General features: G+C 32.0%; 1 protein-coding gene across 2 annotated transcripts in view; it reads left to right on the plus strand.

The window, feature by feature from the left end:
• Window positions 1–26400, plus strand: part of raptor (regulatory associated protein of MTOR complex 1) — a 123452-nt gene that overhangs the window by 18945 nt on the left and 78107 nt on the right. Inside the window, exons 1-7 of one of the 2 annotated variants that reach the window (XM_035362571.2) lie at window positions 1706–1781; window positions 7165–7311; window positions 9534–9706; window positions 14374–14433; window positions 14867–15112; window positions 17498–17681; window positions 26044–26127. In XM_035362571.2, coding sequence (XP_035218462.1) covers window positions 7213–7311; window positions 9534–9706; window positions 14374–14433; window positions 14867–15112; window positions 17498–17681; window positions 26044–26127 — 846 coding nt within the window. In that variant the 5' untranslated portion in view covers window positions 1706–1781; window positions 7165–7212. Of the gene's footprint in view, window positions 1–1705; window positions 1782–7164; window positions 7312–9533; window positions 9707–14373; window positions 14434–14866; window positions 15113–17497; window positions 17682–26043; window positions 26128–26400 lie in introns of those variants that run through there. The other variant, XM_035362570.2, reaches the window with a different exon arrangement.

Below are 26400 nucleotides of genomic sequence, written 5' to 3' on the forward strand. Positions count from 1 at the left end.
GCACAAGGTTTGAAACTATCCAAAAAAGCTTCATAGTTGTTAGCATCAAGACTGCATGAGAAAAACTTGCTTGAAAAAGGAGCCAGGATATGATACTTTCGATCAAGAGAAAGTGCATTTATGCAGTACTTTCGAAGTGGTGATGAATTTGTGTATTGCCATAACGTGCATAGTTTAATGGAAGAGTTGGGAATTACAGTCTGTAACGCAACTCAATAGCAATTTTTCGTCAGTAGCTCAAAGTGGAGCGTGAAGTGTGTCCTCTTCCACAATGGAAATTTATTTGGTGCAATCCCAATAGACCATTCAGTTTACTTGTGTGAAGAATATCATGATAAAGAGTGTCATGATTTGTTGCAATATCGCATGCACCAGTGGAACAATAAATTACTAACTAAATGTGGTAGATCACATTCTGTGAGATTGGCAGAAAACCTATATAAATATTAATTCAAGCTTTTAACTGACAAAGCAATTAATAAAAACCTATGCTGGATTTTACTGGAAGCTATGAATGCTATGAGTACAACTTTTTGTTGAAATTTTCCCAATGTGTTATTGTTTATCTGACCATATCCAGCTATTTTTTTCCCATTCAACAGATGTTAATCCTCTCAACCGGAATCACAAATGTGATTTTACAGCACTTGAACCGCAAGCCTTTTCAAATGGATATGTTCTTGTAGCAGCATTTTGCATTTTATTGCCATTTTCAAATAAAGTACCTTATAGTGCCCATTAAAACACTTTTTTATTATTATAACTTTGAAAATAATAATAATCTGCTTTTTGTTCTGTAGAAGACATATCCGAAATTCCCCCTCCCAAAATGCAGCAGTAGCAGTTAATTTATATTCTTGTTCATAAAAACAAAATGTGGCTTATCAAGAACCAATTGAGATTATATTAGACTAAAGCACAGATGTTATGAGTGTGTTGTAATGTCACACTTGCCTGTAATTGGCAATAAATAGTTCTGCTTGGTGACAGTTTTCAGTCAATGAAATAATACGTAGTACTGCAAAAAGATTTTAAGTTTTGGTTGATTGATCAATTTTTTGCCATTTGGTTATCAAACTGTCAAATATATATAATGCTAAGAGTATCACAGTTATGTTACCAGAAGGCAAGAGTTTTTGGAAAGTTGTATTTGGTTTTCTGTTGATGTAGTTGATACAGCTTCAACAGCATTTGCTGGTTACACCAGCCAATGAAATTAGTCAATATTTACTTATTGGTTTATGTATCTTGCCATGGAAAATTATTTAGTGCGTGTGATTCAAGAATGGAAAAAAAACCTTATTTTTTCCCTATTTATATAATTATTTATATGAATAGGAAAATAAAAATTTATTTTATTTCTAAAAAAAAAAAAAAAAAAAAAAAAAAAAAAAAAAAAAAATTCATATTTTCAAAGAAGAAAAATCTTTTTATGTAAGTGTGGTTGTAAGTATGAATTGATTGACCAATCTTTTTCAATATGGCTATTGAGCCATGTTATGATTTATAATGGTCATGTGACTAGAAGATGGAAGTTTTGAGAGGTCTTATATATGTTAATATAGCTGATGCATCCTTGTGATGTGCTGGTTACATCAGCCTATAAAATCAATCAGTATGTATGTGTAATGTATTCTGCAAATTACATACATTTGCTCATTACTGAATCCTATACCCTAGAAAATTACCAAAATTGCAGTAAGTTTTGAGTACAATGTTAAGGATGTACCTTCTGCAGTGATTGAATTCTACAAAAAACCTGAAATCTAGACCTGTTAAAAGTAAGTTATCAAAGATCATTGTAAAAATTTTTAAGTTGTCATGTTTGATGTTTTTGATGGTTTAAGTTGTATACTTGTAATAAGCATTAACTTCTGTGATGTGAAATAACTTATTATCTAATGGTTAACACCAGAAGTTATCTAACTGGGTTGGCCAGTTAGGTGGGTCTCTTGCAAGTATTTAACTGTTAAGTCACTTTCGAACTAAAATCCAGCAGATATTTATTAGCTACTGCTTATTGTGTTTCAGACTGCAAATAATGATTTTTTGGTTTTACAAATTGAGGTGATTTTAATTAATTACAACAATAGCCTAAGTGAAAACTGTAAACATGTTGGTTGGATCTACTGTAACTAAATTCTGTAGAACAACTTACTAAACATAATAACTAACTCTCAGTATCTACTTCATAGTTCAGGTGTAATTGTGGTCTGGAAACAGCTGGAATTCCAGATTTTTTACTTTCTAAATTCCGGAATTATGAAATGTAGACATATTATTTTTCTTAAATTTAGTTTTAGAACAAATATATCATTCAGGTATTATAAAACATAAACTCTCAGACTATGTAAATTTCAGTGAGAGAGAAATTTCTTTTATGAGCAAATTGACTTTGCTCAGATAGGAAATATATCTTACATAGAAAAGTTTTTTTCTGTTTGTGTTGTACAGAAGCAGAAAAAACTCATATTATGAAGTTTTGTCTGAAGTATTTAGGCTAAAAGAGGATGGGGAACCAAAATAGTCTATATTGACAAAACTGATTAAATCTGTTTGACCTTGCTTTCATGGACCAGTTATTGAAAGTTCATTTATTTATATGATTGGTATAATAGCAGAAAATAGAACACCGTTAAATACTGATAGTCAGATACTGCTGAGATTATGAAATATTATTTATTCTCTGCACAAAAATTCATGTTCAGTTTTTGGGTCAGAATATCTCATTGGAGATCTAATTTATAAATATATAATTTGTTGAATAATTGGACAACTTGCCAAAATTTTTTACAGTTCTTTCCATTAACTCCATTTTTTTTTTTTTTTTTTTTTTTTTTTCATGAATGCCAAATTTCTCTCTATTAACCATTCTCTTGCATCTAGCAGTTTCTCACTTGCAACATCTGTTAATATGCGTACTTCAAGTTCTAATCTAATATTTAAAACATTAAGCGACAAAATGTTGTCTACTTCAAATCTGTTGATCTGCTAAATTTTCAGTTGTTGCAATGTATGTATGCAATTTATAAAACATGAAAGGCTCTTAGTTGGAAGTAAACCTTTAAATTTCTTATCTGAATGCTGGCCCACCAGCGGCCGAGCAGTAAAATCGTTGAACTCTGGTAGTTCGGTCCGAGGTTCGAATCCCGCAAACGGGCTGGCTGCATGGGCGTTTTCATGGTTTTCCCCATGTGTAACGTGTATACAAGCCAGTTTCCCTTAGAAAGTCCTCCGCTAAGGCATCCCTTCCCTTAGGCAGATAGCCCTAGTGTGCTTTGCTGTAATTAAATAAACCAAACAAACTTATCTGAATGCTAATAAAAACCCCTTCACATCTGCACTGATGCAGCATTTCTTTCCCCCGCAGAGATCCACATTGCTGTGGGCTTTTATCAAGTCATCATTCATAGCACTCAGTTTCTATAAATACTTCAGCTGCTTTGTATTCACTTTATTTTTCCTCTTATGCCTGAGTAGGCTACATCTCTCAGCTATATTTATCCATTTTTTTTTTTTAAATGTAACTCTGTAGTTTAAAATTCTCGGGTGCAGTTTGCTCCCTTTGTGCTGTGCCATGAAATGAGATATGTTATAAGATACATTTAGAAAATATAAAATATGAAAAACCTTTAATTGGTAATAAACCCTTTAAATTTCTGATCTGAATATTAGTACAACCCCTTCACATCTGCACTGACACAGCATTTATTTCCAGGCAAATATCTTTTATCAATCATCATTTAGAAATCATGCAAAAAATTTCCAAGTTTAAATACATCAGCTGCATTGTGCCCATTCTCTTTTGATGCTTGCTTATCCCTGAATAGCCCATGTCTCTCACTTAGCTATATTTTTATATATATCATTGTTTAAAAAATTTAATTGCACTATTTTAAAATTGTGGGGTGCAGATTGCTGCCAGTGCTGTGCTGTGTAACGGAATCTGTTATGCTGTAAGATATGTTGTTAAGAGTTGACAAGTAATAAAGAGATATTTGGATTCAAGAGATTTTTCGATTCTTCAAAAAAATTCCGGTTATCTACTATCACCATCCTTGCCACTCCAGCCGTGATTGTTATTGAATGATTCTACTAAATTCTCTCTTTGTACTAATTTAGTTTTAAACACACACATGTGTATGCTGTTCATTCTCCTCATCGGTAATAATTTCTACAGATCGTACCCAATGTTTTGCAGCACCCCACAAAGTTTAACAGGATAGGCAGTGCCGGATCTGCGTATAAGCTGCCCAAGGTATAATTTAGGGCTCCCATGTTCTTGGGAGCCGGCCAAAATTATATGATACCCTTTATAAAGGGCCCCAAATATTCAAATAGTTTAGGGCCTCATTAAGTCTACATCAAGCCCTGAGGATAGGACATTTTGAACACATGTAAAGATATTTTTTTCTGCTATTGGACACTTGGTACCTTATTGCATACTTTTTCCAAGAAGTACTTATTTTTGCTTCTCCAGAGTAGCCTTGGATTCAACTTTCTTTTGCAAGGAACACAGTTTGGAAAAGATGGTCGTCTTTAGAATTCAGTAACTTTACATTTTTTTAAATTTTTGTTTCAAATAGGTTTTTCAGTTTTTAGCTGTTTAAGGCTGTGATTAAATTTTATATTATTTATAGAAATCTCTTCTGAAAAGTTTTTTGTTTTCTTGGTTTTAAAAGTTTAGGATCGCATAATCAGGGTTCACCCAGTTTTTGAGTGATGTTTAAATGGCAATTTGATTTAAAAGTATTTCAGTTTTGCTTTTTAATTTGTTATTGCTTTTGAATGTAAGATTTACATTTAATGTTATTTGACAGTTTTTTTTAGTGGTCAATTTGCATAATATGAAGTTTTATTTATTTATTATTATTTTTTTGAGTAGTCAATTTAGCATAATGTAATGTTTTATTCTTTTTTCCAAGTGTTTCGAATGCATGTGGGGAAAATTCTGGATACATTTGAGATAATTTTTTTTTTTTTTGGTTTAAAGTGAATTTTAATGTGTTAAATGAAAATTTAATTGATTTTTTTTTTCAGTTTTTGATCTGAAATGAATCGGAAAAACGAAACATGTATTTGAAACATATTAATCGACTTTTATGAAACTTTAATTCATTTTCTCCTGATGAGTTCCTAATTAGGGTTTCAGAAAAAGGAGATTAATTTTTATTTTTTATAGCATTTATTTATTTATTTTCCCCCCTTTTTGCATTTTATTTTTTGGCTTTATTCTACTGATGAATTCTTATTTTAATTTTGATTTGTTTTGGTACAGTGTTAAACCTCTTGTCCACGGTTGCAATTATTAATATTGTTGGGGAATTTCCTTATTTCGATTCAAGTTTAATTTTAACTTTAGATGCTTTAAGTTTATATATATATACAAACATAATATGAAACAAAAAGTGAAACATTTAAATCCATATCCAACTCAGAAGAAACCTTAAAAAATAAATAAATAAATGGTGAAAAATTGCATGAAAAGGTGAAAAACGGTATATACCAACAATTAAAATTGCAAAAGAAGAAAGGTATTCACATCTTTAACTGCATTGTTGTCAGCTGTTTGATATAACAAGAGAAGGAAATGAATATATATAAAACGTAGCAGTTCCCAGAAACTAAGCCTTGCCCCACCAAAAACGTTGTTGAGATTAAAATGATAGACAGCTATACAAAATAATATAGTGAAACATAAATTAATTTTTTATAAATTAAAATGTATAAATTTTGCTTCACTCATGAAATTGTTTGAAAAATCGATGTATATGTATGTATTCATGTTACAAGCTATTCTTAATAAATCTTCTTGGGCTAGAGGATTAGAAACTTTTTCAGAAATTCCTAACTCTGTAGCTCTTTAAAACCTTAAACCTCATTACTGTGTGGTACAAACACGTGGCATCATTGAGAGAAATGCATTTGAAGACAGACTTGCAGTTCAGACAACTGTATTGGATTTGTGCTTATGGAAGTTCGGTGACCAATTACGTTCACTAACTCCAGAGGTCTCTATATTTAAGTTACAGGATTTGGACTCTTAAGATACTTAAGTTCAATTTTTTTTGTAAATCTTTATTTCTGCTTATGAAGTGTAGCTCACAGATACGGCTTCTTCAAATTTGGCTTACATAGAGAACTAAGTAAACGAGTTTTTAAACTGATTTTTTTGTTCCATTTAAATGTGCTATCATCTAAAATAAATTCATCATAGCTTTGTTTTTGAGCTTCTAATACATTTTGTACAAAAAAGAATTTCAAAGCAGCATTTCTGTTGAAGTTAAATTGACTGCTAAAAAATGTATTCAAAAATAAAAGATCTGCCTACAAATATATGGAACTAAAAACTATATTTATAAACAGAAAAATACTATTTAATATACTTTTTAATGAAACAGTATTTGAAAGGCTATCCAATATACTTTCTAAAGCAGATTATTATCTTTCATAAAATTTACCCATTTCATAAAAGGAAAAAAAAATTCTGTTAATGCCATATCTCATTTGCTATAGCAATTTGAGATAGTCTAAAGTTCATTTTCTTTAAAAGTTAATGATTATACAAAATTAGGGGTGGGAAATAATTATTAGGGAAAATTTTGCTATTTCATGGGCTTGAATTATATTTTTATACTTGAATTTCTTAACACTGACCACTGCTCTATTCAGACTAGCACTGTGAATGCAGTTCTCTGTCTCTCTTATTTTTTTTTTTAAACTAAATTCAGTCAATTGCTGTTTTAATTCACAAAGAAGTATCTTTTTCACAAAATATTCTTTCTTTGAAGCCCATTGCTGCTTCTACCACTATTATTTTTGATTGACACTGTCTCATTGTTCCTTTTTTACCATTTACCCCAAAGCTAGAAATGTTTCAACTCCACACTGTCCGTCTTCCCTTACCACATCACAGACGTTGATGTGGTAAGGGAACGAAGTCAATGTGAAGTCAATCAGTGAACGAAGTCAGTTAGTTCACTGATTGGAGAACCGCATATGCAATGAGTTTGTACCGCCTAATGAAAACAAGGTTTTAAGGGTTTCTACTGTATCACATAATTTGGTTGCATTGTAAAAAGTACAGTATTTCAGTTTTGAATAATTTACTTACGTTTCTATATTCCTTACTATCAAGATTTTAATATACTTTTATACTTTTAGACATATACACAATATATTCCACTTTCCATATATGATCTTCAGCAGTGGATGGGTGCTCCTTCAATTTATGTATATGACTGTTCTTGTGCTGGACTCATAGTTGATTCTTTTGAAGTGTTTGCTAAGCAACATGAAAGGGAATTTGAAGTGAGCATTGCATTTTATTATTTAAATTTGTTAAAAATTTCTTGTAAATCACTATTTTATTATTAATATTTTATTTTGCTTATTAAAATTGTAATTCTAAAATATAAAACAACTTTTTAATTTTATATTTTTGATTAAAAGCTGATTTTATTGTTGAAATGATTAATAAGGTTAAATGGAGGCCTTTTTATAGCAGCTATGATGATAAATTAACTTTTAACAAATAACAAAGAAATGCCAGTGATAGGCCATTTCTTTCAAATTAGCATTCATGTATTTAACTTACTGCAGTGTTACTGATTCAACTTATGCAATGTTACAGTGAAAAGCTTGGTAACTAGACTCTTCAGGACTTCAGCATTTCTGAATTTTAGCTCATGAGTCTTAAGTCTAGTAAGATTACATGTAAAAATTATAAAATTAAAAATCTGAAATAGTTGTTTATGAAATAGTGAAGCATTTATGACCTTAAGAATTCAAAATTTACTCGAGGGAGGGGAGAAGAAAGCTGTTCATTTGTTTGCTTTATTACACATTTCTTTCAATATAAATTATTAAGTTGCTTCATATTTTGTACTAATACTTTCTCTTTAATTTTATAGATACATATAATTCTTGCATAGTTACAAAGTTCAAATCATGTACTTAATGTGTCGAGAATTCCCACTAAATTGTGAGCTGAAATTCTTTCATTCTCAGCAACCTTTCTGTCATTTCCTTCACGAACAATAGCAAAATTTTCTGGGTTTGGTACCATATTACAGATTTTGCTGTTCATTAGTTTATTGATTAGTGGAGCATTGTCATTGCAATGGAATACTTCTGTTATAGCATTTTTATTTGTTACCCCTTCTCTACATTTTTTCACAAATTCCATGCATTTGAAAATTTTATTTTTTGTTTGTGATATCCAAAAACCTTCAAATTCATGGCTGTCATCATAAAGCTCAGCAGGCATTCACTATACACTATTAGTGATGTATCATGAAATTGCTGGCTAAAACTACATTGTTCCTCTAACATTTATCTTACTTCTATCACCTCAAGGAAATTAAGCTGGAATTACATTAGCTTTGTTATTTATTATAATTGTATCTTTTTTCTGCATATGCTTAAGGCTTATATGAATCCTGATGAAATAAATTCTCTCATATACTTAAGAGATAATTTTCCATTATGCATTTATCATGCAATTTTGGCATATTTTTAAATAATAAACAGTTTCTAGTTAAAATAAGGGTAAACACATCTGTTGCGTATCTGATGATGGTCTGCCACACAGCATAACCCAAAAATACTCCTTGGCAGCTTGTCCAAATAACAGATAAGTTATTCTTAATTAAAACCACTTTAAATGGCCTACTAATATCATTTACAATATCTATTTACACACTTTGCAATGCAGTTGGCTTAAATTTGTTAAAAGGTTACCATGCTGTTTGGTATTCAGTTACTGATATTTAAAATAAAAAATTGTTTTAGATATGGCTGTGTGAGTAATTTCTCAACCTTCTTTAAGTTAATAATTATGTGGTGATGAAAATAATAATAATAATAATAATAATAATAATAATAATAATAATAATAATAAATGATACTCCAATTTGGCCTAAAGTTTATATGATGTTAAGTATCCCTAAAATGAGGGATACCTTTGACAAAATATTTTGTGTTTGAGATGTCTGCCCAGCAATAAGTTAGGAAGCCAAATTATTGATCATACGGATTTTTGTTAATAAGTGATTGTATTTCTTCAGCATGGGGATGTTTTATTTGGAGAATCAAAGTGAAATTGGAATTCATGGGGAGGGGGGGTCAAAGTGAAATTAAGAATAAGGACTCTCTGCATGCTTTTATGAAAAAATGTCTACTGTGAATGTTTGAAGCATTAAGCATGTAAGCACTACTCTTAGAATCTAATTCTTTCTTCCTTTTCATAAAAAAAAAAAAAAAAAAAAAAAAAAAAAAAAACTAAAAAAATTGCTAGTGGTTGGGAGGTTTGGAATTAGATCATTCTGGATATTGAACATCAGGATTTTGGACTTTGTATTGTGTTATATGCAGTGTTACAGCTAACTTTTTTTCTCTATATTTTAAACTGCTGAGAAATTGGTGTGATATTTTGCATTTAGGTAATAAATGAGCATGTAATTACCAGCTTTTTATATGTTCAGTGACTTCTATTCATTAAATTAAATAGTAACTTTTTCTATCTTTCTTAGCTTTTAATAAATAACAGCAAAACACCTTATGATGGACCACCTTTGCCGTCTTATAGTTCATGTATTCAACTTGCTGCATGCAGTGCAACACAGATTTTACCCATGAATCCTGATTTGCCTGCTGACCTTTTTACTTCGTGCCTTACTACACCTGTAAACATAGCCCTAAAATGGTAATATGAAAATCCCTTTTATAATATGTATCAAAAACCAAGATCTTGCTGTATTTAGAAAGTACATATTATTGTGAATTTGAACTATTAAAGAAAGTTGGTTTTAGTTTTATTTTCAACATAAATTTTAGTTATTTTCTTAACTTGCTCTTCTCAAAATTGTATGCTATAGCCATTTAAATATCCTGCCTTCCAAAAAATAAGTGTATTGTAGCAGATTCAACATAATACTAAAAGTTATGTTTTGATTGATTTAAATTTGTTTAGCAGGTAGTCAGTTAATTTGTTTTTCTGTAAGTATCATATTAATTTTAAAGAGTAGCCTGTTAAACTTTCTTACTGAACACCCAGTTTATAACAAACTCCTACGTTCAAACAAACTTTTTGTCCTCATCCATTTTCCTCTATACTTAATGTTATTTTATATGCCTGTGACAAATTTCCAGGCACATGAAAATGAGATGTAATAAACTTCATTATCTTGAACTGAATATGTTTCTTGTGCTTTTCATAGTGTTCTCTAAAATTTTTGAAAATTTTAATTAAAAAATTGTTATCTGTTAAAATCATCCATCTTTAAGCAAAAATACATTTATATTACTTTTTTGTCTTCACCTCTGCTTTTTCTTGTGTTCTAACAAAAACTATATTAAGCAGATGTGACCTTAAATGTGTGGTAAACTAGAATGTACAAGTCATAGGCAATCATAGTTTGTCAAAAAATTATTAATTATAAATGTGTGGTTTGGAAGGGATTATGCATTTCAAGGAAAGGTTTTAAAACATTATATTTTTGTTAGGTAATTTATCATGTAAAATTGTTAACATGTGGTGAAACTGAAAAAGAACAAAAATTTTTTATTGATTTCATATACAGTGGTACCTTGTTATGTATCATTAATTTGTTCCATATCCTTGGACTTAACCAAATGAACTTTTTCAATGAGAAATAAAGGAAAAATAATTAATTCTTTCTTATAAAAAATTCCCATTGGTTGTTTCACACTGCTTAGTACTAAAATACAAATGCAATGGGTAAACTATATATTTTATATTGTTATGGATTTTGTATTTATTTAGCTATTTTTTAGTAGAATTTGTAATTTTTTCATATTCCTATGCAATGCAGCACAAGACTTATTTGAAGAGAAAATTACGCCAGAAAAATTAAAATACAGGAGCATTTAACATTTTAATTATAGATATCTCGTAATTGTACTCTTTTGCTATCGAAAAAATGCCAGAAGTTCTCGTGCAGATTAAAAGGCTTTTAAAAGCTGAAGAAAAACATCTCAATTCAGTTTATTTATTTAGTACTGTTATTGATTGTAGCGAATTCGTGGTGAGATCGGATTAGATTTCTCTATTTTTTTGAATTGAGTTCTCTTAAACGTTTTAGTAGTTTAAAATATAGCTACTGTGAGATAGTGCAATATTGTACGAATATCTCTGAAGAAATTTCAGCATTTTGTTTTATTTGGTGTCATAAGAATAAATTTTATTTACATTTCATTGGACTTGTGCATTCAATTCATTACAAACCTGTATGCATGCAACAATATAAATGAAGCTTTGCACATGAAATAAAATACATATAATGCATAATACATAAGTATTTTTCTGCTATCCAGAGCAAATTTAGATTTTTAGCAGGCTCTAATATCTCTAGCCATTGTTTCTACCGTTAGTTTATTTAATAACATCTTTATTTAATAACAGTCGCAGACACCATTGTACTCAGCATATGGCATGCAACAGCTGAGCCTGCATACCATCTTCATACTTTTCAACAGTGTCTTTTTTTCACATCCATGGTGCTCTTAACCATTTTCTTCATTATTTGACCATTAGCTTTCTTAAAACTCTTGTTTAATGAATTTACAAAACATTTATGCAAAAAAACGCAAAATCACTCGAAAATTCAGAGCTGCATTTAAATGAATGCTAACAACAACCGTACTGACACACAAGCGGTTGTAGTATTGTTCGAAAAGCTGTAAGAAAGGATAGTGTGCACACAGTCATGACACTCTGAACTTGAGCTATATTCCAAATACACACACACAAAACAACAACAAATTCTTATCCAAACAAGACATGTATCAAATTAGATGTATTTCAAAGTGAATGTATATCAGGGTACCTCTGTAGTTAGAATTGGAATAAACTTTTTTACATATTTTTTTTTAAATTTAAGATTTGTTAATCACTTCTTTAGATAGATATGGCAATGCTGATCATTTAGTTCATAATTTGTCAATCAGTTGAGTTTGTATTTAGGGAATCTGAATCAAACTATCGCTTCCCTGAAGTTTTATACAGGGTTTTAAGTCTAACACTACTGAGTATTTAAGTCACGTGAAATACATTTAGGAAAAAATTTTACCTATTATACAAACAAAACAAAGAGCCATAATATGGGGTGTAATCTTCTCTGATTTTGATACAAATTTTACATTAATATGTCATTCGTTCAGTTGCATGATCTGCTTTAGCAGAAGAGGATAGCAGGCTTTTCTATGAAAGGGCAGTTAACAGTTTGTGGAAAATAGTTGGAGGGGGAGGGTTATATAACTACACATTTTGCAAATGCTAAAGAAAAAACATTTTAACAAATGTTTGGGTGGAATTGATATTGTAGTATTTTCATGAATAGTTATAAGATTGAATTATATATTTAAATAAAAGACTGCAATTTTTTTATTCTGTATTCTGTGTGAGATGTATACAATACAGCATCTGAGATCTTAGAATTGTAGGGTTTTTGGAGATTTTCAAATTTTAGATCATTAGCTAAAATCTAGTAAGATGACATGTAGACATGGCAACGCTAGAGTTTCACTTTTTGTTGTAGTGCAGTAGAAGAATAGTTACTTCCATGAGGTCCAATGTGGCTGCACTTGGATGGCAGAATTTATGGGCGATGAAAATTTTAGAATTCAGAGCAGCACAAAGCTTAAAAAAATAGGGATGGCAAAATTCTTAGAATTTAGGAGAGGCACTGGGTAGCAGAATTTAGGACCAGCAGAGACTATACTGGGTGACAAAATGTATTGCGTCACCTCTGCCCCCCTCTCACAACCAATAAATTGCTGAATATGTGATCTGGTCAACATTAATACAGTGCCGGTTGATGTATTATTATTGGCTACCATGGCAACAGCACAGTTGTTTTAAAGTGACATGCAGGAATCTCAGTTAATGAGAAGAAAAACTGCATTTACATCACATCTGCTTCTTTTTGTTCAGTATTGTATCCTTTGTAAATTTCATGAGGGGAGGGGAATTTTCATTTACTTCTTTACTTTTTGGCCTATGGTCTGGAGATCTGGATATCAGGTCATTCTGAATATCGAACATCCTGATTTCAAACTTATTATTGTGATTATTATTTTTGCCCCTTTTTGAGATGGGGAAATTAAACTGTGTTTTATGCAAATTATATAGGATATCTCATCAAGACCATAAATTCTGCAAGATGAGATTCCTCAATCAGACTCCATAAAAATGACTCAAGAACCACTCTTTTGTGGCCTTCCCCCCTCCCAAAAAAAAAATGCAAAAGAAAAAATATTATGTTGTGTCTGTCATCTCAAAGAAAGCTGAGTTTATTGGAAACAAAAGATTAAACTAGAATAAATACTAATTTTTCCCATCATAATGCTTTCCAGAGGATGACGTGTCACCTGGAAGCAGAAAATCTTTGCATAGTGATAATGTTTTCTTCTTGCAGATATTGCAACATATGTCAGTGTAATGGTAACTGTGAGGGAGTATGCCCATTTGCTATCCATCACTTATTTATCCTGATGCCAGCATCTGCAAGCTAGATGACAAATTAAGAAATATTAACAAATTTCTTGACAAGGCTGAACCTGTGGCATTTTACACTTTCACAGGAAGTTGATTCTACAGGTTCAAACAAATCTGGAGTTGAGCAGTAGGCATTCAGTGTAATGGAAGTAAAAGTACTGAGTACAGAATGTTATGTCCATTACAGGAGTCTGCTAAGTTCTGCTTCCAGGTGACTTTCAGTGATGTGTTTCTTGAATGGCTATTGCATTTAGTGAATCATTTTCAGTACTTATTCCAATACCAGCATGATGGGAGACATTGACATATTTAAGCTGGACATAGAATACTGTGGTCAGTGGATTGAGCATAAAGGTCCACTTTTCTGGCTTCCATGACAATGAGATCCAGTGTTTAAACATTTTCATATGAGGTTATGTAAAGAAACGAATAAATCAGACTTCACTCATTAGCAAAAGAGACTTGGTTATTTTATGTCATACTGCATTCATTTTTGTGGGCACCACTTTGTTGGATTCTATTAGTCACCATTCCATGGCACATGTGAGAATGTCTTGGGTATTTTTGATGAGGGCCATTTTAACATCTTCTCATGTAAACATATTATCATATATGTGAACCAATGTTCATGTTTCCTATAAAACTTATTTTCCATATTCGAGATGTAACATATTTTTTCTTTCACATTTTTCTTGAAAACTGTGAGTTGTCCAGGTATGGTTTTGGGTCATTTTTTATATACTTTGAGATCTAATATAGGCTTGATAGGAAATCCTGTATGTTTCCATCCTTTTAAGAAAACATTTGTTTTATTCCTAATCTTCTTTATTTATACTGTTTCTGTATTTTCCTAGGTTTGTTCTACAGAGTAAAAATAAATTATTACCAGACATCACTATGGATTTGATAGATCAGTAAGTGGTAATTTTTCAGTTTTCTTTCAAACCTTACGTTTGCTAAAATATTTCACTCTTTAAGAACTACTGTATTTTGAATAGGTGTAGGACCAATATTTTCAGGAAGTAATGCCTTTTTTTTTATATTTTAGTAGAAAAAATTGCCTTTGAGGCAGTTTATCTATGTAATGCAAATATAATCATCTTGCAGAATAAATTTCTTAATGCAGTTAGCTTTAATGAGTTTTTGTTAGAATTAAAAATTAATAGTGGCATATAATAAACTATTCTTCTTAATAATTACTAACATTTATAATATATAAATAAAAAAAAAAATATTATTTTATTTTTTGCTGTGCAGTAATGTTGTTTCTGAGTGTGTAGGAACTGAAATAAATGTTATTAAACTTGGAAGAAAAATTATTGGTATATATTTTTATTTTCTTTTTAGAATTCCTGGTCAGGTATCAGACAGAAGAACAATGTTAGGCGAATTAAATTGGATTTTTACTGCTATAACTGACACAATAGCGTGGAATGTTCTTCCTAAAGAAACATTTCAGCGTCTTTTCCGTCAAGATTTATTGGTTGCTAGTCTATTTAGAAATTTTTTATTAGCAGAGAGAATAATGAGGTATTACAATTGCACTCCAGTATCAAGTCCACCTTTACCATCAACCTACCACCATCCTATGTGGTAAGATAAATTTTGTTGCTTTTCAATTTAAAGTCATTTTTAATTTCTTTTTTGCACTAAAAACTGAGTTCAGTAACATGCAGAAATATGCAGTTAAAATACAACACCATGATTAGTTTTTTATATTTAAAATACTTCATTTCTGAAAGGAAATTTGGTACTTGTCAGTTTTACTGGTGACCAAAATACAATTATCATTCTAAAAAAAAAAAGAAAAAAAAGAAAGTGGGTAAGAATGTGCTTTTAAATAATAACTGAATTTTATTAAAGATATAAAAAAGTTCGGAATTTTATTTCCAAAAATACAAATTACAGCTTTAAAAAAAGCTGTAATCAATAAGTTCGCGGAACGGAAATGAAGAAACCAATTTTTATTTGTAAAAATGACTTTATTTTTCAACGTAGTTTCCCTCTACTTCAATACACTTATTCCAGCGATCTTAAAAAAAAGCTGTAATACCAGCTTTTTTTTAAGATCGCTGGAATTTATGGATCTCTTGACTAATCTCTACTCTAATTTATGGATCTCTTGACTGTAGTGGTTTTTTGGCAGCTCTGCAAAATATCCCTCCACGGCAGCTATTACCTCTTCGTTTGAAGAAAATCGTTTTCCACAGAGATATTGTTTAAGGTGTGGGAAGAGCCAGAAGTCGAAGGGAGTTAAATCTGGCAAAAAGGCTGGATGTTGCAACAATTTGTACTTCAATTAAGTTATTTTAGCAATTGTTTTTTTAGCTTTGCACACAGGTGCATTATCTTGGTGGAAAATGATTTTCTTCTTCTGTAATCCGGGTCTTTTTTCACGAATTTTTTCATCTAATTGATTCAAAAGGTTACAATAATAATCCGAATTAATTGTTTTGCCAGTTTGAAGGTAATCTATAAACAACATTCCTTTTGCATCCCAAAAAACTGATGCTAACAACTTCTTGGCTGATTTTTGCACATGAACTCGCTTCGGCGCCGAAGAGCCGGGTTCGCACCACTCCTTAGCCTCCTGTTTTGATTCAGGATCATGATGGTAGACCGAAGTCTCATCCATTGTGATAAATCGACGGATAAAGTCGCTTTTATTCTTCTTAAAACGCTCCAAATGTTGCTGGCAAAGTCGCATCCGAATGTGTTTTTGCTCCATCATTAGAGAATGCAGCACCCATTTTGCACGGAGTTTTTGAAACCCAAATTAACACTCAAAATATTGCTCACTATGCCCAATGAAATGCCTAAAGCCTCTGTTAAATCTCTTTCAGTCAATCGACAGTCTTGCAATACCATATCTTATATTTTTCCGATGATTTCCAGTATTGATGCAGTTTTTGGACGTCCCTCTCGCGGATTGTCTTCAAGGCTGGTACGACCACTTTTGAATAAACTAGCCCACTTGCAAACCATTGTTTTTGAAGGAGCATATTTACCCAACACATTGACCATTTCGGTATGAATTTCTATTGCCTTTAAACCTTTCTTTACAAAGAATTTGATAATTGCACGTTGCTCAATTTTATCCATACCTGAAAAAAGCCACAACACGTTAGATATAAAGGGTGGTTAAACAATGAATAAATTAACAGATCGAAATGAAACATTTTACATGTTCCTAAGAAAGAACAAATATGAAAATGGTGTCGAAGTTTTAGGTCCAATATTGACGAATAGATGGCGCTTTGCGAACTTATTTTGTTAACTTTGAGGTCCGGATTATAGATCATTTTGGATTATGGGTGTACGAATTAACGACTGTTGACTGTATAACAATACGATGCCCTCAAAAATAAATAAATAAATAAATAAAATTGCCCCGTGACATACTCAGGCATAACATTCTGGAACACCAATGCTATGGCTGAGATTATTTCGGGCATGACAGTGAAAAGGTTAAATAATAGGTGTGGTGTATTTAATTATGGCAAAGCACACAAGGGCTATCTGCCTAAGAGGAGGGATGCCTTTCGTGGAGGACTTTCTAAGGGAAACTGGCTCGTATACACGTTACACATGGGGAAAACCACGAAAACACCCATGCAGCCAGCCCGTTCGCGGGATTCAAACCTCGGACCGAACTACCAGTGTTCAGCGACTTTACCGCTCGGCCGCTGGTGGGCCGTTAAATAATAGCTTATCGTGACCTTTTTTTCATACTTTGCCTAAAGCGCGTTTGTCATTCCATAAAATGCCTAGGTATTATATACAGTGCCTAGGTAAAGTATATAATATTTCTGATATTTCATACTTTGCCTAAAAACGCCAGGCATTCTGTAGAATGCAGGTGTTTCATTGTTTTTACATGGCTGGTAATATATTCTTATACATTGCTTTATTATAGATTATGTTTTAAAAATGTGTTAAACTGGCTATAAATCTTAGCAATTATGTATCTGTCAATAGGCAAGCATGGGATTTGGCTGTTGATTTATGTTTGGCACAACTACCCGGTATTTTAGAAGACCCACTTCATGTGAATTATTCATATAGTCCATTTTTTTCTGAGCAGCTCACAGCATTCCAAGTTTGGTTGTCATCAGTACACAACCATAATAGTGTACCTGAACAGTTACCTATTGTTCTTCAGGTAATAGCAATTTCAGTATTTTCTTATTAAATAATTTCTTTTTCTGTATTCTGTTGGATATTTTATTTTTACATTATGACAAATTATGTATTGTATCTACTATGCATAATAATTCATCATGTATAAAATATATTATGTGTACAAGGTGAATCAAAAAACTCTTCATCAACATTATAAAGGGTGATAGAACACACATAAATAAACACTTTTTATCATGCAATGTTTGATGTAAATTAAGCAGTGAACCATTTTTCAATGAAGCCAAGTATTTACCGAGTTTTGGGCTCATCATTTCTTCTATAGATTTCAGGAGGAATAAGCTACTTTATATATGGAGCTGAGAATGGGAATGTGAAGGAAGGAGCTGAGAATGGGAATGTGAAGCATAGTGACCTGTTCAGTCTTGTAGCATAGTGACCTGTATCAGGTCACTATGCTACAAGACATTTAAAACCGTTGAATGATTGTGAACATCTGTGAAATCTGTGGCAAACTAATTTCTTCTCACCATCTTGCTAGATACAGAGTATCTAAAGGTACAGAAACAAAGAAAACTCTGCATATAGTTAGAAGTTGTCCTGAATGTAGCATTTAAGAAATTTATGATGGTATAAAAGTGCTTTAGTTGTTAGTGTGGTACATACACACACACACACACAAAAAAGTTCTATATCTTCTATTCTACTAGACCAATTGTCGAAATTTAACTTCCTTTTTCCATGTCCCAAAAGCGCAACTTAGAATACATATTAGATTAGGATACATATTAGATATAAAGCATTATTCTAACTTAGGTATTGACACAGAATCGGACTTTTTCTGAAATAACATAAAAATTCATAACATAAATAATTTTTTTCCTTATTTCGATTCTACGACTCAAATTATGTCTGGATATTAAATTTTGTAATTTTTGGCGAGAAATTTATGGAGAAATTTAAAAATTTAACCTCCCCCCCCCCCCCAAGTTTGGGCAGTTTTTTTTTTTTTTTTTTCCCCAGTGCATTTTTTTCAGTTTGGGCTGGAAATAATTCGCTAGGCAAAACTCTTAATTGATGGTAACCCATTTTCCTTTCCCTTTTCCTGTGCATGAATGGAAAAATAAAGGTGCATTTTTCATTCTTTCATATAATTTTTAAAAAGTGCGTAAACCACATTGGCATAATTGTCGCATATAACAAAATGTGCCAAACTTCAAAAAAACGTGCCAAAATGTAAATTCACATAAATCTTAGGTAATTTTGAATAAAAAATAGTTTATCTGAGGAAACGTTGAGTAAAATTTTCCTAACATATGCTACGAGAATAGCTGTTGTCCAATAATAATGTTTGTTTATGGAGGCACGGCTCTGGTGAAAGCAAATATGACGACGTCATTGCCGGTACCCAGACGCAGGTGGATCGCAAGCGCACGCATCTGTAGTGACTTCACGAGGAAGAAGGTCGTGGGGAAAGTTCATGTGTATATACATGTGAATTGCATAAGATTGGTCTTCATAGTTAAGGGTGCGAGATAGATGCATTTATGTGTTATTCTGTTTTAAGTTAATAGCAGTTTATTTAGGTATATTTACTGTGAATAAATATGAGGTAACAAATTTAGAAAGTCTGCTCTTTTTAAGTTGATCCTACGCCCTTGAAGTGAAGTATGTTTTCTTAGTTTATCTTTCGGTATTACATAATCGGTTCTTGATAATGTAGCCCCTAGAAATACATCTACTGTAAGATGATGTAAAATTTTTATAGATATAATTCAAAATTTTTTTCTAAAAATTTATAAAAATTATTTTAAAATACAAATTTTAAAAATAAATCATAAAAAACGAGCAAATTTTATTTGAAATGAACCTAAATTTCAAAATGTGAAAGGAGGAATGAAATAAGTTTAATATAAAAAAGAGATATTAATAAATGTACCAAATTCAATTATGATGGAGGAGCTAATTCTTTAAAAACTACTCGTGCAATTTTTACAAAACTTGGCACTTTGGCTTAATTTGAGTTGTAAAATCAAAATACGGAAAAGAATTGGTACATTATTTCATAAAAAATCCGATTTTCTGTCAAAGTACGTATGGTAGAATAATGCTATAAATACATTTAATATGTATCCTAAGTCGCACTTTCGAGACATGGAAAATGCAAGTTAAATTTCGTCAATTGCTCCAGTAGAATGGGAGGTATAGAACTTCCTCCCCCCTTTTTTTGGCAAGTTGTACATACAATGTGACAAATGATTAAATCTCTAACAGTGTGTGCATGCAGGGCGTAATACTTACTGATTATCAGCCTCATATCAATTTTAATTACTGGTTCCTCTGGCAGACTGCATTAAAGCTGTATTTTGTGGGATTTACTGATGAATTTACTCGAGGAAATTTTAATGTGTAGGAAACCAGTGCCATACATCCACATTTATATCAGTGGCATTTCTTAATAAAAGTTTAGGCTGCAATCATCCATGACCATTTGATTAGCCTATACTTTTTATTAGGTTGATTAGATTTAAGAACATACTTAATTATTTGTACAAGATGTTTTATAAGAATTACTGAATACTCTTCCAGCAAACATTAAAACATGTATGGAGTTCCAGCATGCCAGAGGGTCTTTAATGCAACATTGCCAGGACAGTGCATTGGTCAGGATGGTTTCCCTGCTTGGCCAGTGTTAAAAAATTAACTTAATTATTTGGTAGTTTCTTTAAAAGTTATATCAAATGAAATATCAAAATTCTGCCTACCTGTTCCTCCCAGGTGGTGACTGTATCTCCTTCGATGTTGATTCAGCATACAATGAATGATAACGTAACTAAATGACCACATGGTTAGACTAACACTAGAATATATTTAAAACAACAGTAAAATTACAATTCAAATTATACAGTCTCAAGAATACGTTCGTTAGGATGTCATGGAATACATCTATCTCTTTATCCGCCATTGGAAGTGCATTGTAGTTAGAGAAGAGTTGAGTTGCAGTGTGATTCTTACAAACGATAACCATGCGCGAAATTTTAGAGGCTCTGTTTTTAACAGACAGCATGATTGCCAAATCTCTAATGTCTGGGCATTTTCTGGTAGAGTCATTTGAAAAGACTTATCTGCAGTAGACTCATCAATTATAAGAAACTTATTGCTAGGATTTCTATTGTTCTGTTTCTGTTTTTATGCAAAAAGTGATTATGTATGCATTTTGATTTTTATGAGTATAAAGTTGCAGTATTAACCTTTGTTGATCAGCAAAAATACATTTTTGAATATTAATCAGTAAAAAAAAATAGCATACTGTAAATTACAAATTATGTTCCAAACATTTAAAACATTCAGAATAATTTATTCTTTTTGTATTTTAAAATTTTTTCAGTTTGTATTTTAAATATTTTTTTACTATGATTATATAAGTATATTTTGAATTGTCTTCAAATTCTTTGAAAGCAAATATAAATATCTGAGAAGTTTTGCTTCTTCATTTCCAGTATTAGTTTTGTCATGCTTCAGAATATTTCATTACTTTCTTTTACTTTCATGCACAATCATTGGAGGAATGTAAATAATTTCAATACCGGTACTTATAAGTAAAATTGGGTACTTACATATTTTCCCATTACTTGTGAAACTCTCTCCGAGCAATGCAATTTAATTGCAGTTGTGGATAAGTGTGATATAACAATGCACTCATGCACTCATAGCACATACATTTTTGTTTGATGTAACACCTATTGATTCTTGATAAGCCATTTTTTGTTTTTATGAACATGCATATAAATTAACTCTTAATATCGTATTTTTTCCTTTCATTTTGGAAAAAATAAAATAAAATAAAAAAAAATCAAATACTAAGCTTTAGGACCTGCTGTCTGCAGAACAGCAAACAATGAATTATTTAAGAGTTATGAGATTCTACCATCAAATTATGTGTGTATATATGAACACAATATGATCAGCTGCGTATGCTGACAAAACAGTAAAATATTGGAAAAATTATTTGTTGGAAGTCTGTACTCACAATGTTTTAAACAGAGCTTCTGGTAAAATCAGATGGCCTAAGGAACAAATAGAAATCGATGAAATGATTTTTCTGAAGTGCAAAAATGAAGCAGGTTGAATATGATTGTTTATTAAGTAAATAGCCGTCAGTTATTTCAAAGTTCTACAAAAGTGATTGGTGCAACTATGGCAGGATCTCTGCCAGTTTTTGTAATTCAGTGGTAGTCAACTTTTGCAGTTGATCTAATAATATGCAAGTACCTAAAATTGTTAATCAGTCCATAAGAGCCACTGTTGCATTAGCAAACATTTTATTGATGAGCTACTAGACATTGAGAAAAAAAAAAAAAAAAAAAAAAAAAAAAAAAAAAAAAAAAATAGCAGGAAATAAAAAAAGGTATCTTGACTGTTTTTAACTACATACATTGGTGAAATAAATTAAGAGAATTTTCATATTTGATATACAATCTCTAGAACTACTGGGCAGATTTTAATAAAATTTGGTGTGAACATAGGTTGATATAATACAAACGAAATAAACATTCAACAGTTATAATAGACACACATGTGCATGTGTAACTCTTGGGAGTCTGAATGTCTGAAATAGCAGTTGCAGAAGACACAAAAGAATTGGGTTAATAGGGGGTATCATCCCCTCTAACAGCCGTACAGGCCTCACAGCATGATACCATACCAGAAATAAGGCAGTTTATCAGTGCCTGTGGCAGTTGGTCCCACTCATTCAGCAACGCTGTTTTCAGTTCCTGGATGGTTCTCAGAGGGGTATTGTGAGTTGCAGTTGCCCTCCCCAGAGCATCCCAGACATGCTCTATAGGGCTGAGGTCTGGAGACATGGCTGGCCAATACATCCAACGAATATCCTCACTCACGAGAAATTGTCGAATCAAAGAGCTCTATCTGGCCTCACGTTATTGTCCTGTTAGCTGAACTCGCAGTCCACTGCATCCTAGAAAAGGCAAACATAGGGACCCAAGATCTCATCCCTATACCTCACACCAGTCACAGAGCTTCTGTTAAAGACAGAGACATGCAGAGATGTGTCGCCATCTAACGCCAGATCATTACACCGCCACCACCATCATTGTTGGGGAATTTGGAGGGTAGGTAGCAGGTCCCTGGCTCTCTCCATATGAAAGCATGGCAAGAATCAGTGTTTAAGCTAAAATGGGACTCATCGGTGAACAGAACGGTCACCTATTGCTTCATACTCCAATCACTATGCTGCCTGCACCATGCTAATTGGACTCTCCTGTCCGTAGATGTGAGCGGGACACAAACAGCCAGTCTTCTGGCAAGCAACCCTCTCTCATTAAGTCTTTTGGAAATGGTCACCTTTGTTACATGGCTTTCTTACAGGTCCCAAGAGAGCTGAGAAGCTGTAGCCCCTCTGTTATGCCTTGCTAAAATGGACAAATAGTGATCTTCTCTGGTTGTCATGGCTCTTGGACAACCTGGCACAGGCTTTTTCTCGATGGATCCAGTATCCTAAAACTGTTTCCATAGGTTACGCATGACGCTGGGCGTTAAATTAAACTGTCTGTGATCTGGACTTGCGATTGGTTTGTCTCTAGCTTTCCTGCAATTTGCCATTTCATTCCATCATATAAACTTTGTGGTTATTCATTTTTACTGCTCTGATGTGAATTTAACAGATTGCTGCAAGATAATGCGGAGAAATTCGCTGAGGTGGGCTAGCGAACGTAATTCGTCTTACCTTCCACACGCTTATAAAGCTTATTTTTCTGCTGGCTCCTCCTACACACACGTGTACACTTGCATGTTTGCCGTACAAGATTTGCATTTTTATCTAGAAGCAGTGGTTTTTTCTTCAGTTCAGTTCTTTTCATGCAATTCGATAAAATATGCAAATTCTCTTAATTTTTTTCACCAGTGTAGTTTTTATAAAGAGAATATATGAACAAGGAAATAATGAAGTTAATCTTTTTTTCATCATGGAAAAGTTATGTCACTATTGCTGCTTTGATGTTCATTTTATCAAATTTTTCTATTTAATTTATAGAAGTAACAATATTTATCATATTGAAAAAATGAAAATGTATAAAATAATCTGGAATTTTGAAATTTTCTATTAGTAAAATTATTACTTGTAATTACATGTGAATTTTGTTACTTTCTTCAAGTTCACATAAGTTGCATAAATTGCCTTTATTTTCAGTTTATTGCTGCATAAGCCGAGTTTGTAATTATTGTGTAAATTATCTATAAATTTATTGACAAAAGTGCAAGGACATTGGTTTTGGACAGGCAAATTTTAATTTGGTTTTCAATTATGGTATCATTCTTAAGTAATCTCTAGCTCTGTCTTTACAAGCTACTTGCTCTTGCTATTATGAGTAAAATGCAATTATTCATATCTGTAAATAGGGTGATTCAAAAATATCTGGCAGAAATAAAGGCATGTAGAGAGTGTGTTGGAATAAGCAGATTTTTGTAGTGAAACATGTGCTCAGAAATAATGTATTGAGGTGGTATGGGGTGTTGCTAAACTGTAGATAAGAGTGGTCTCCTGCCATAAATTATCATTCCTCCTGCGGATTTTGTGGGGTACGCATGCGAATGTGAAACTTCTTGACATATATTTTATCGTTGGGGCTGCAAATAGAGCAGCTGCTTTAAGGAAATACTTGGGGATAATTCTCAGTACCTCCTTTGATCAGCTGCTCTGTTACTATCCACAGCTCCGTAAATAAATTACAAGTTGGCAAGCTCATGTATTTGTGTAGTAGTGCATACTGCTTGAAATCTGCACGGGAAATCGGGATTCTGGAAAGACGCCATTTTTACCTGCTGTTAAACAGCATCGTGTACTACCTCAACCTCTTAATTTTTGCTGAATGGGTTTATGGACAGAATTGAAGACGGCATTTTCTACAAGGCAAGTGACAAAACTATGTTAATGATTGAAAGGAGAACAGTTGCATTCACCCAGATTCCTCTCTAGCAGAAAGAGACATCCAAGAAAATTTCGAGTTAGATACTGGCATTAAGAATTTTGATTAATGTTAATAGGATTAAATAAAATATACAAGGTGTTCACAAAATCCATAAACAACTTTAACAGTTTGATGTCTGCGATGGAACAATTTATCCCTTTAGTACTAGTCATACTTTTACAAGCAAGGTTCAAAGCTTTTATGACAAGTGACAAAAGTTACATAACCTTGTTGCGCATCAGTGGTATGAAGATTCAGTGGTAATCCAAGTTTCTAATATATATGGTGGTTCAGTAAAACATAATATCACATCAAATATGAATAAATCAAAATTAATAATCACCAATCAATAAAATATAAATTGATTTTAATGGAGTATAATAATATCTCAAACTCAGAATCTCTGCATCACACCTTCCATCGAGTAACTGCACACTCAATAGCGCTCTCAGTGCCCTCTAGTGTTATGTGGATCTTACCACTTGTCATGGGAAAATAATGACATCTGGTTAATGGTCCTAACACTGTGAGCAGTTGTAATTAATTAATGTGTCGAGGTAAACTTTGGCTGCTATTGTTTGTTCGTGGGGGAAAAAATTGTCCTAATATCTTGTCATGCAACATCCTACACCAAACATGTACTTTTGGTCTCTACTGCTTCAACTCCCTTGTGACATGAAGATTTTCAGATCCCCACATCCTCTCATTTTGTGCATATTAAACCAAAACAAATTGTTAGGAGAAAACTTACACATTGTTTGGAAAAATACTACAAAAAATATACAGCAGTACCTCTTACAGGGTGGTCACAAAAGCAGGTTAAAATTGTTCAGGGACTTTGTGGACATCCTATATTTCAATTATTCATTTTTATGATGGAGATACTTGTAATTCAGTTTGAATTTTTAAATTTGTGCATAAGCCAATCTCTGAAACTTCAGTAGTTAAGAAATTTGCTAAATATTTTGTGCATAAGCACAAAATTGTGCAATAATTTGTAATCATATCAATTCAGTATTTATTTCTTTCTGTTATATTTTTATTGTCTTGTATATATATATCTTTGAAATGAAAAATAAACTAGTGATATGTTTTTGCTATAATACAGTATTATATTGCACTTTTATCACCAATTTAAGATATATTTTATTAGCCTCGCTAGGTGTAAATTTGTTGTATGAGACTGCGAGTAGCCATTTTCATTAATATATGTGAATTGATCATATATTGTTTGCAGTGTACTGAGTGAAAGAAAGATATTGTATTTGAAATGACACTGTACTTTTTTTTCTTTTGAAAATATAATTTCTAAGTAATCTTTTAGTTATTTCTAAAAATATTTTCTCTTCAGTTAATGAATAAGATTAATAGTAATAGCAATAATATTTCTTTTGTTAGGTTTTATTAAGTCAGGTTCATCGCTTGAGAGCTTTAGAACTTTTAGGGCGGTTTTTAGATTTAGGACCTTGGGCTGTGAATTTGGTAAGTTGTGTAGCTCTGATATTCTTCTGTGTGCATAATTTATTATAAAAGAATATTTGTTTTTTAACCCTTTCGCTCCTAATGGCCACATACCCCTCAGAGATCAGGTTTCATTCCCTATTGGATAAATAAAACACACTTTTAAATGGGTTTTTACGTTTGCAGTGTTTTTAAGGAATTAGGGAACAAATATATGACTAATGAAACCTGGCGTATTTGCCAAATGTGCCAGATTGCACTTTGTAAAGACTGCTTTATGCTGTATCATACTTA

Source organism: Stegodyphus dumicola, chromosome 7, assembly GCF_044657685.1.
Source record: "Stegodyphus dumicola isolate Sdum_Otavi_A_Nest chromosome 7, ASM4465768v1".
NCBI classification, from domain to species: Eukaryota; Metazoa; Arthropoda; class Arachnida; order Araneae; family Eresidae; genus Stegodyphus; species Stegodyphus dumicola.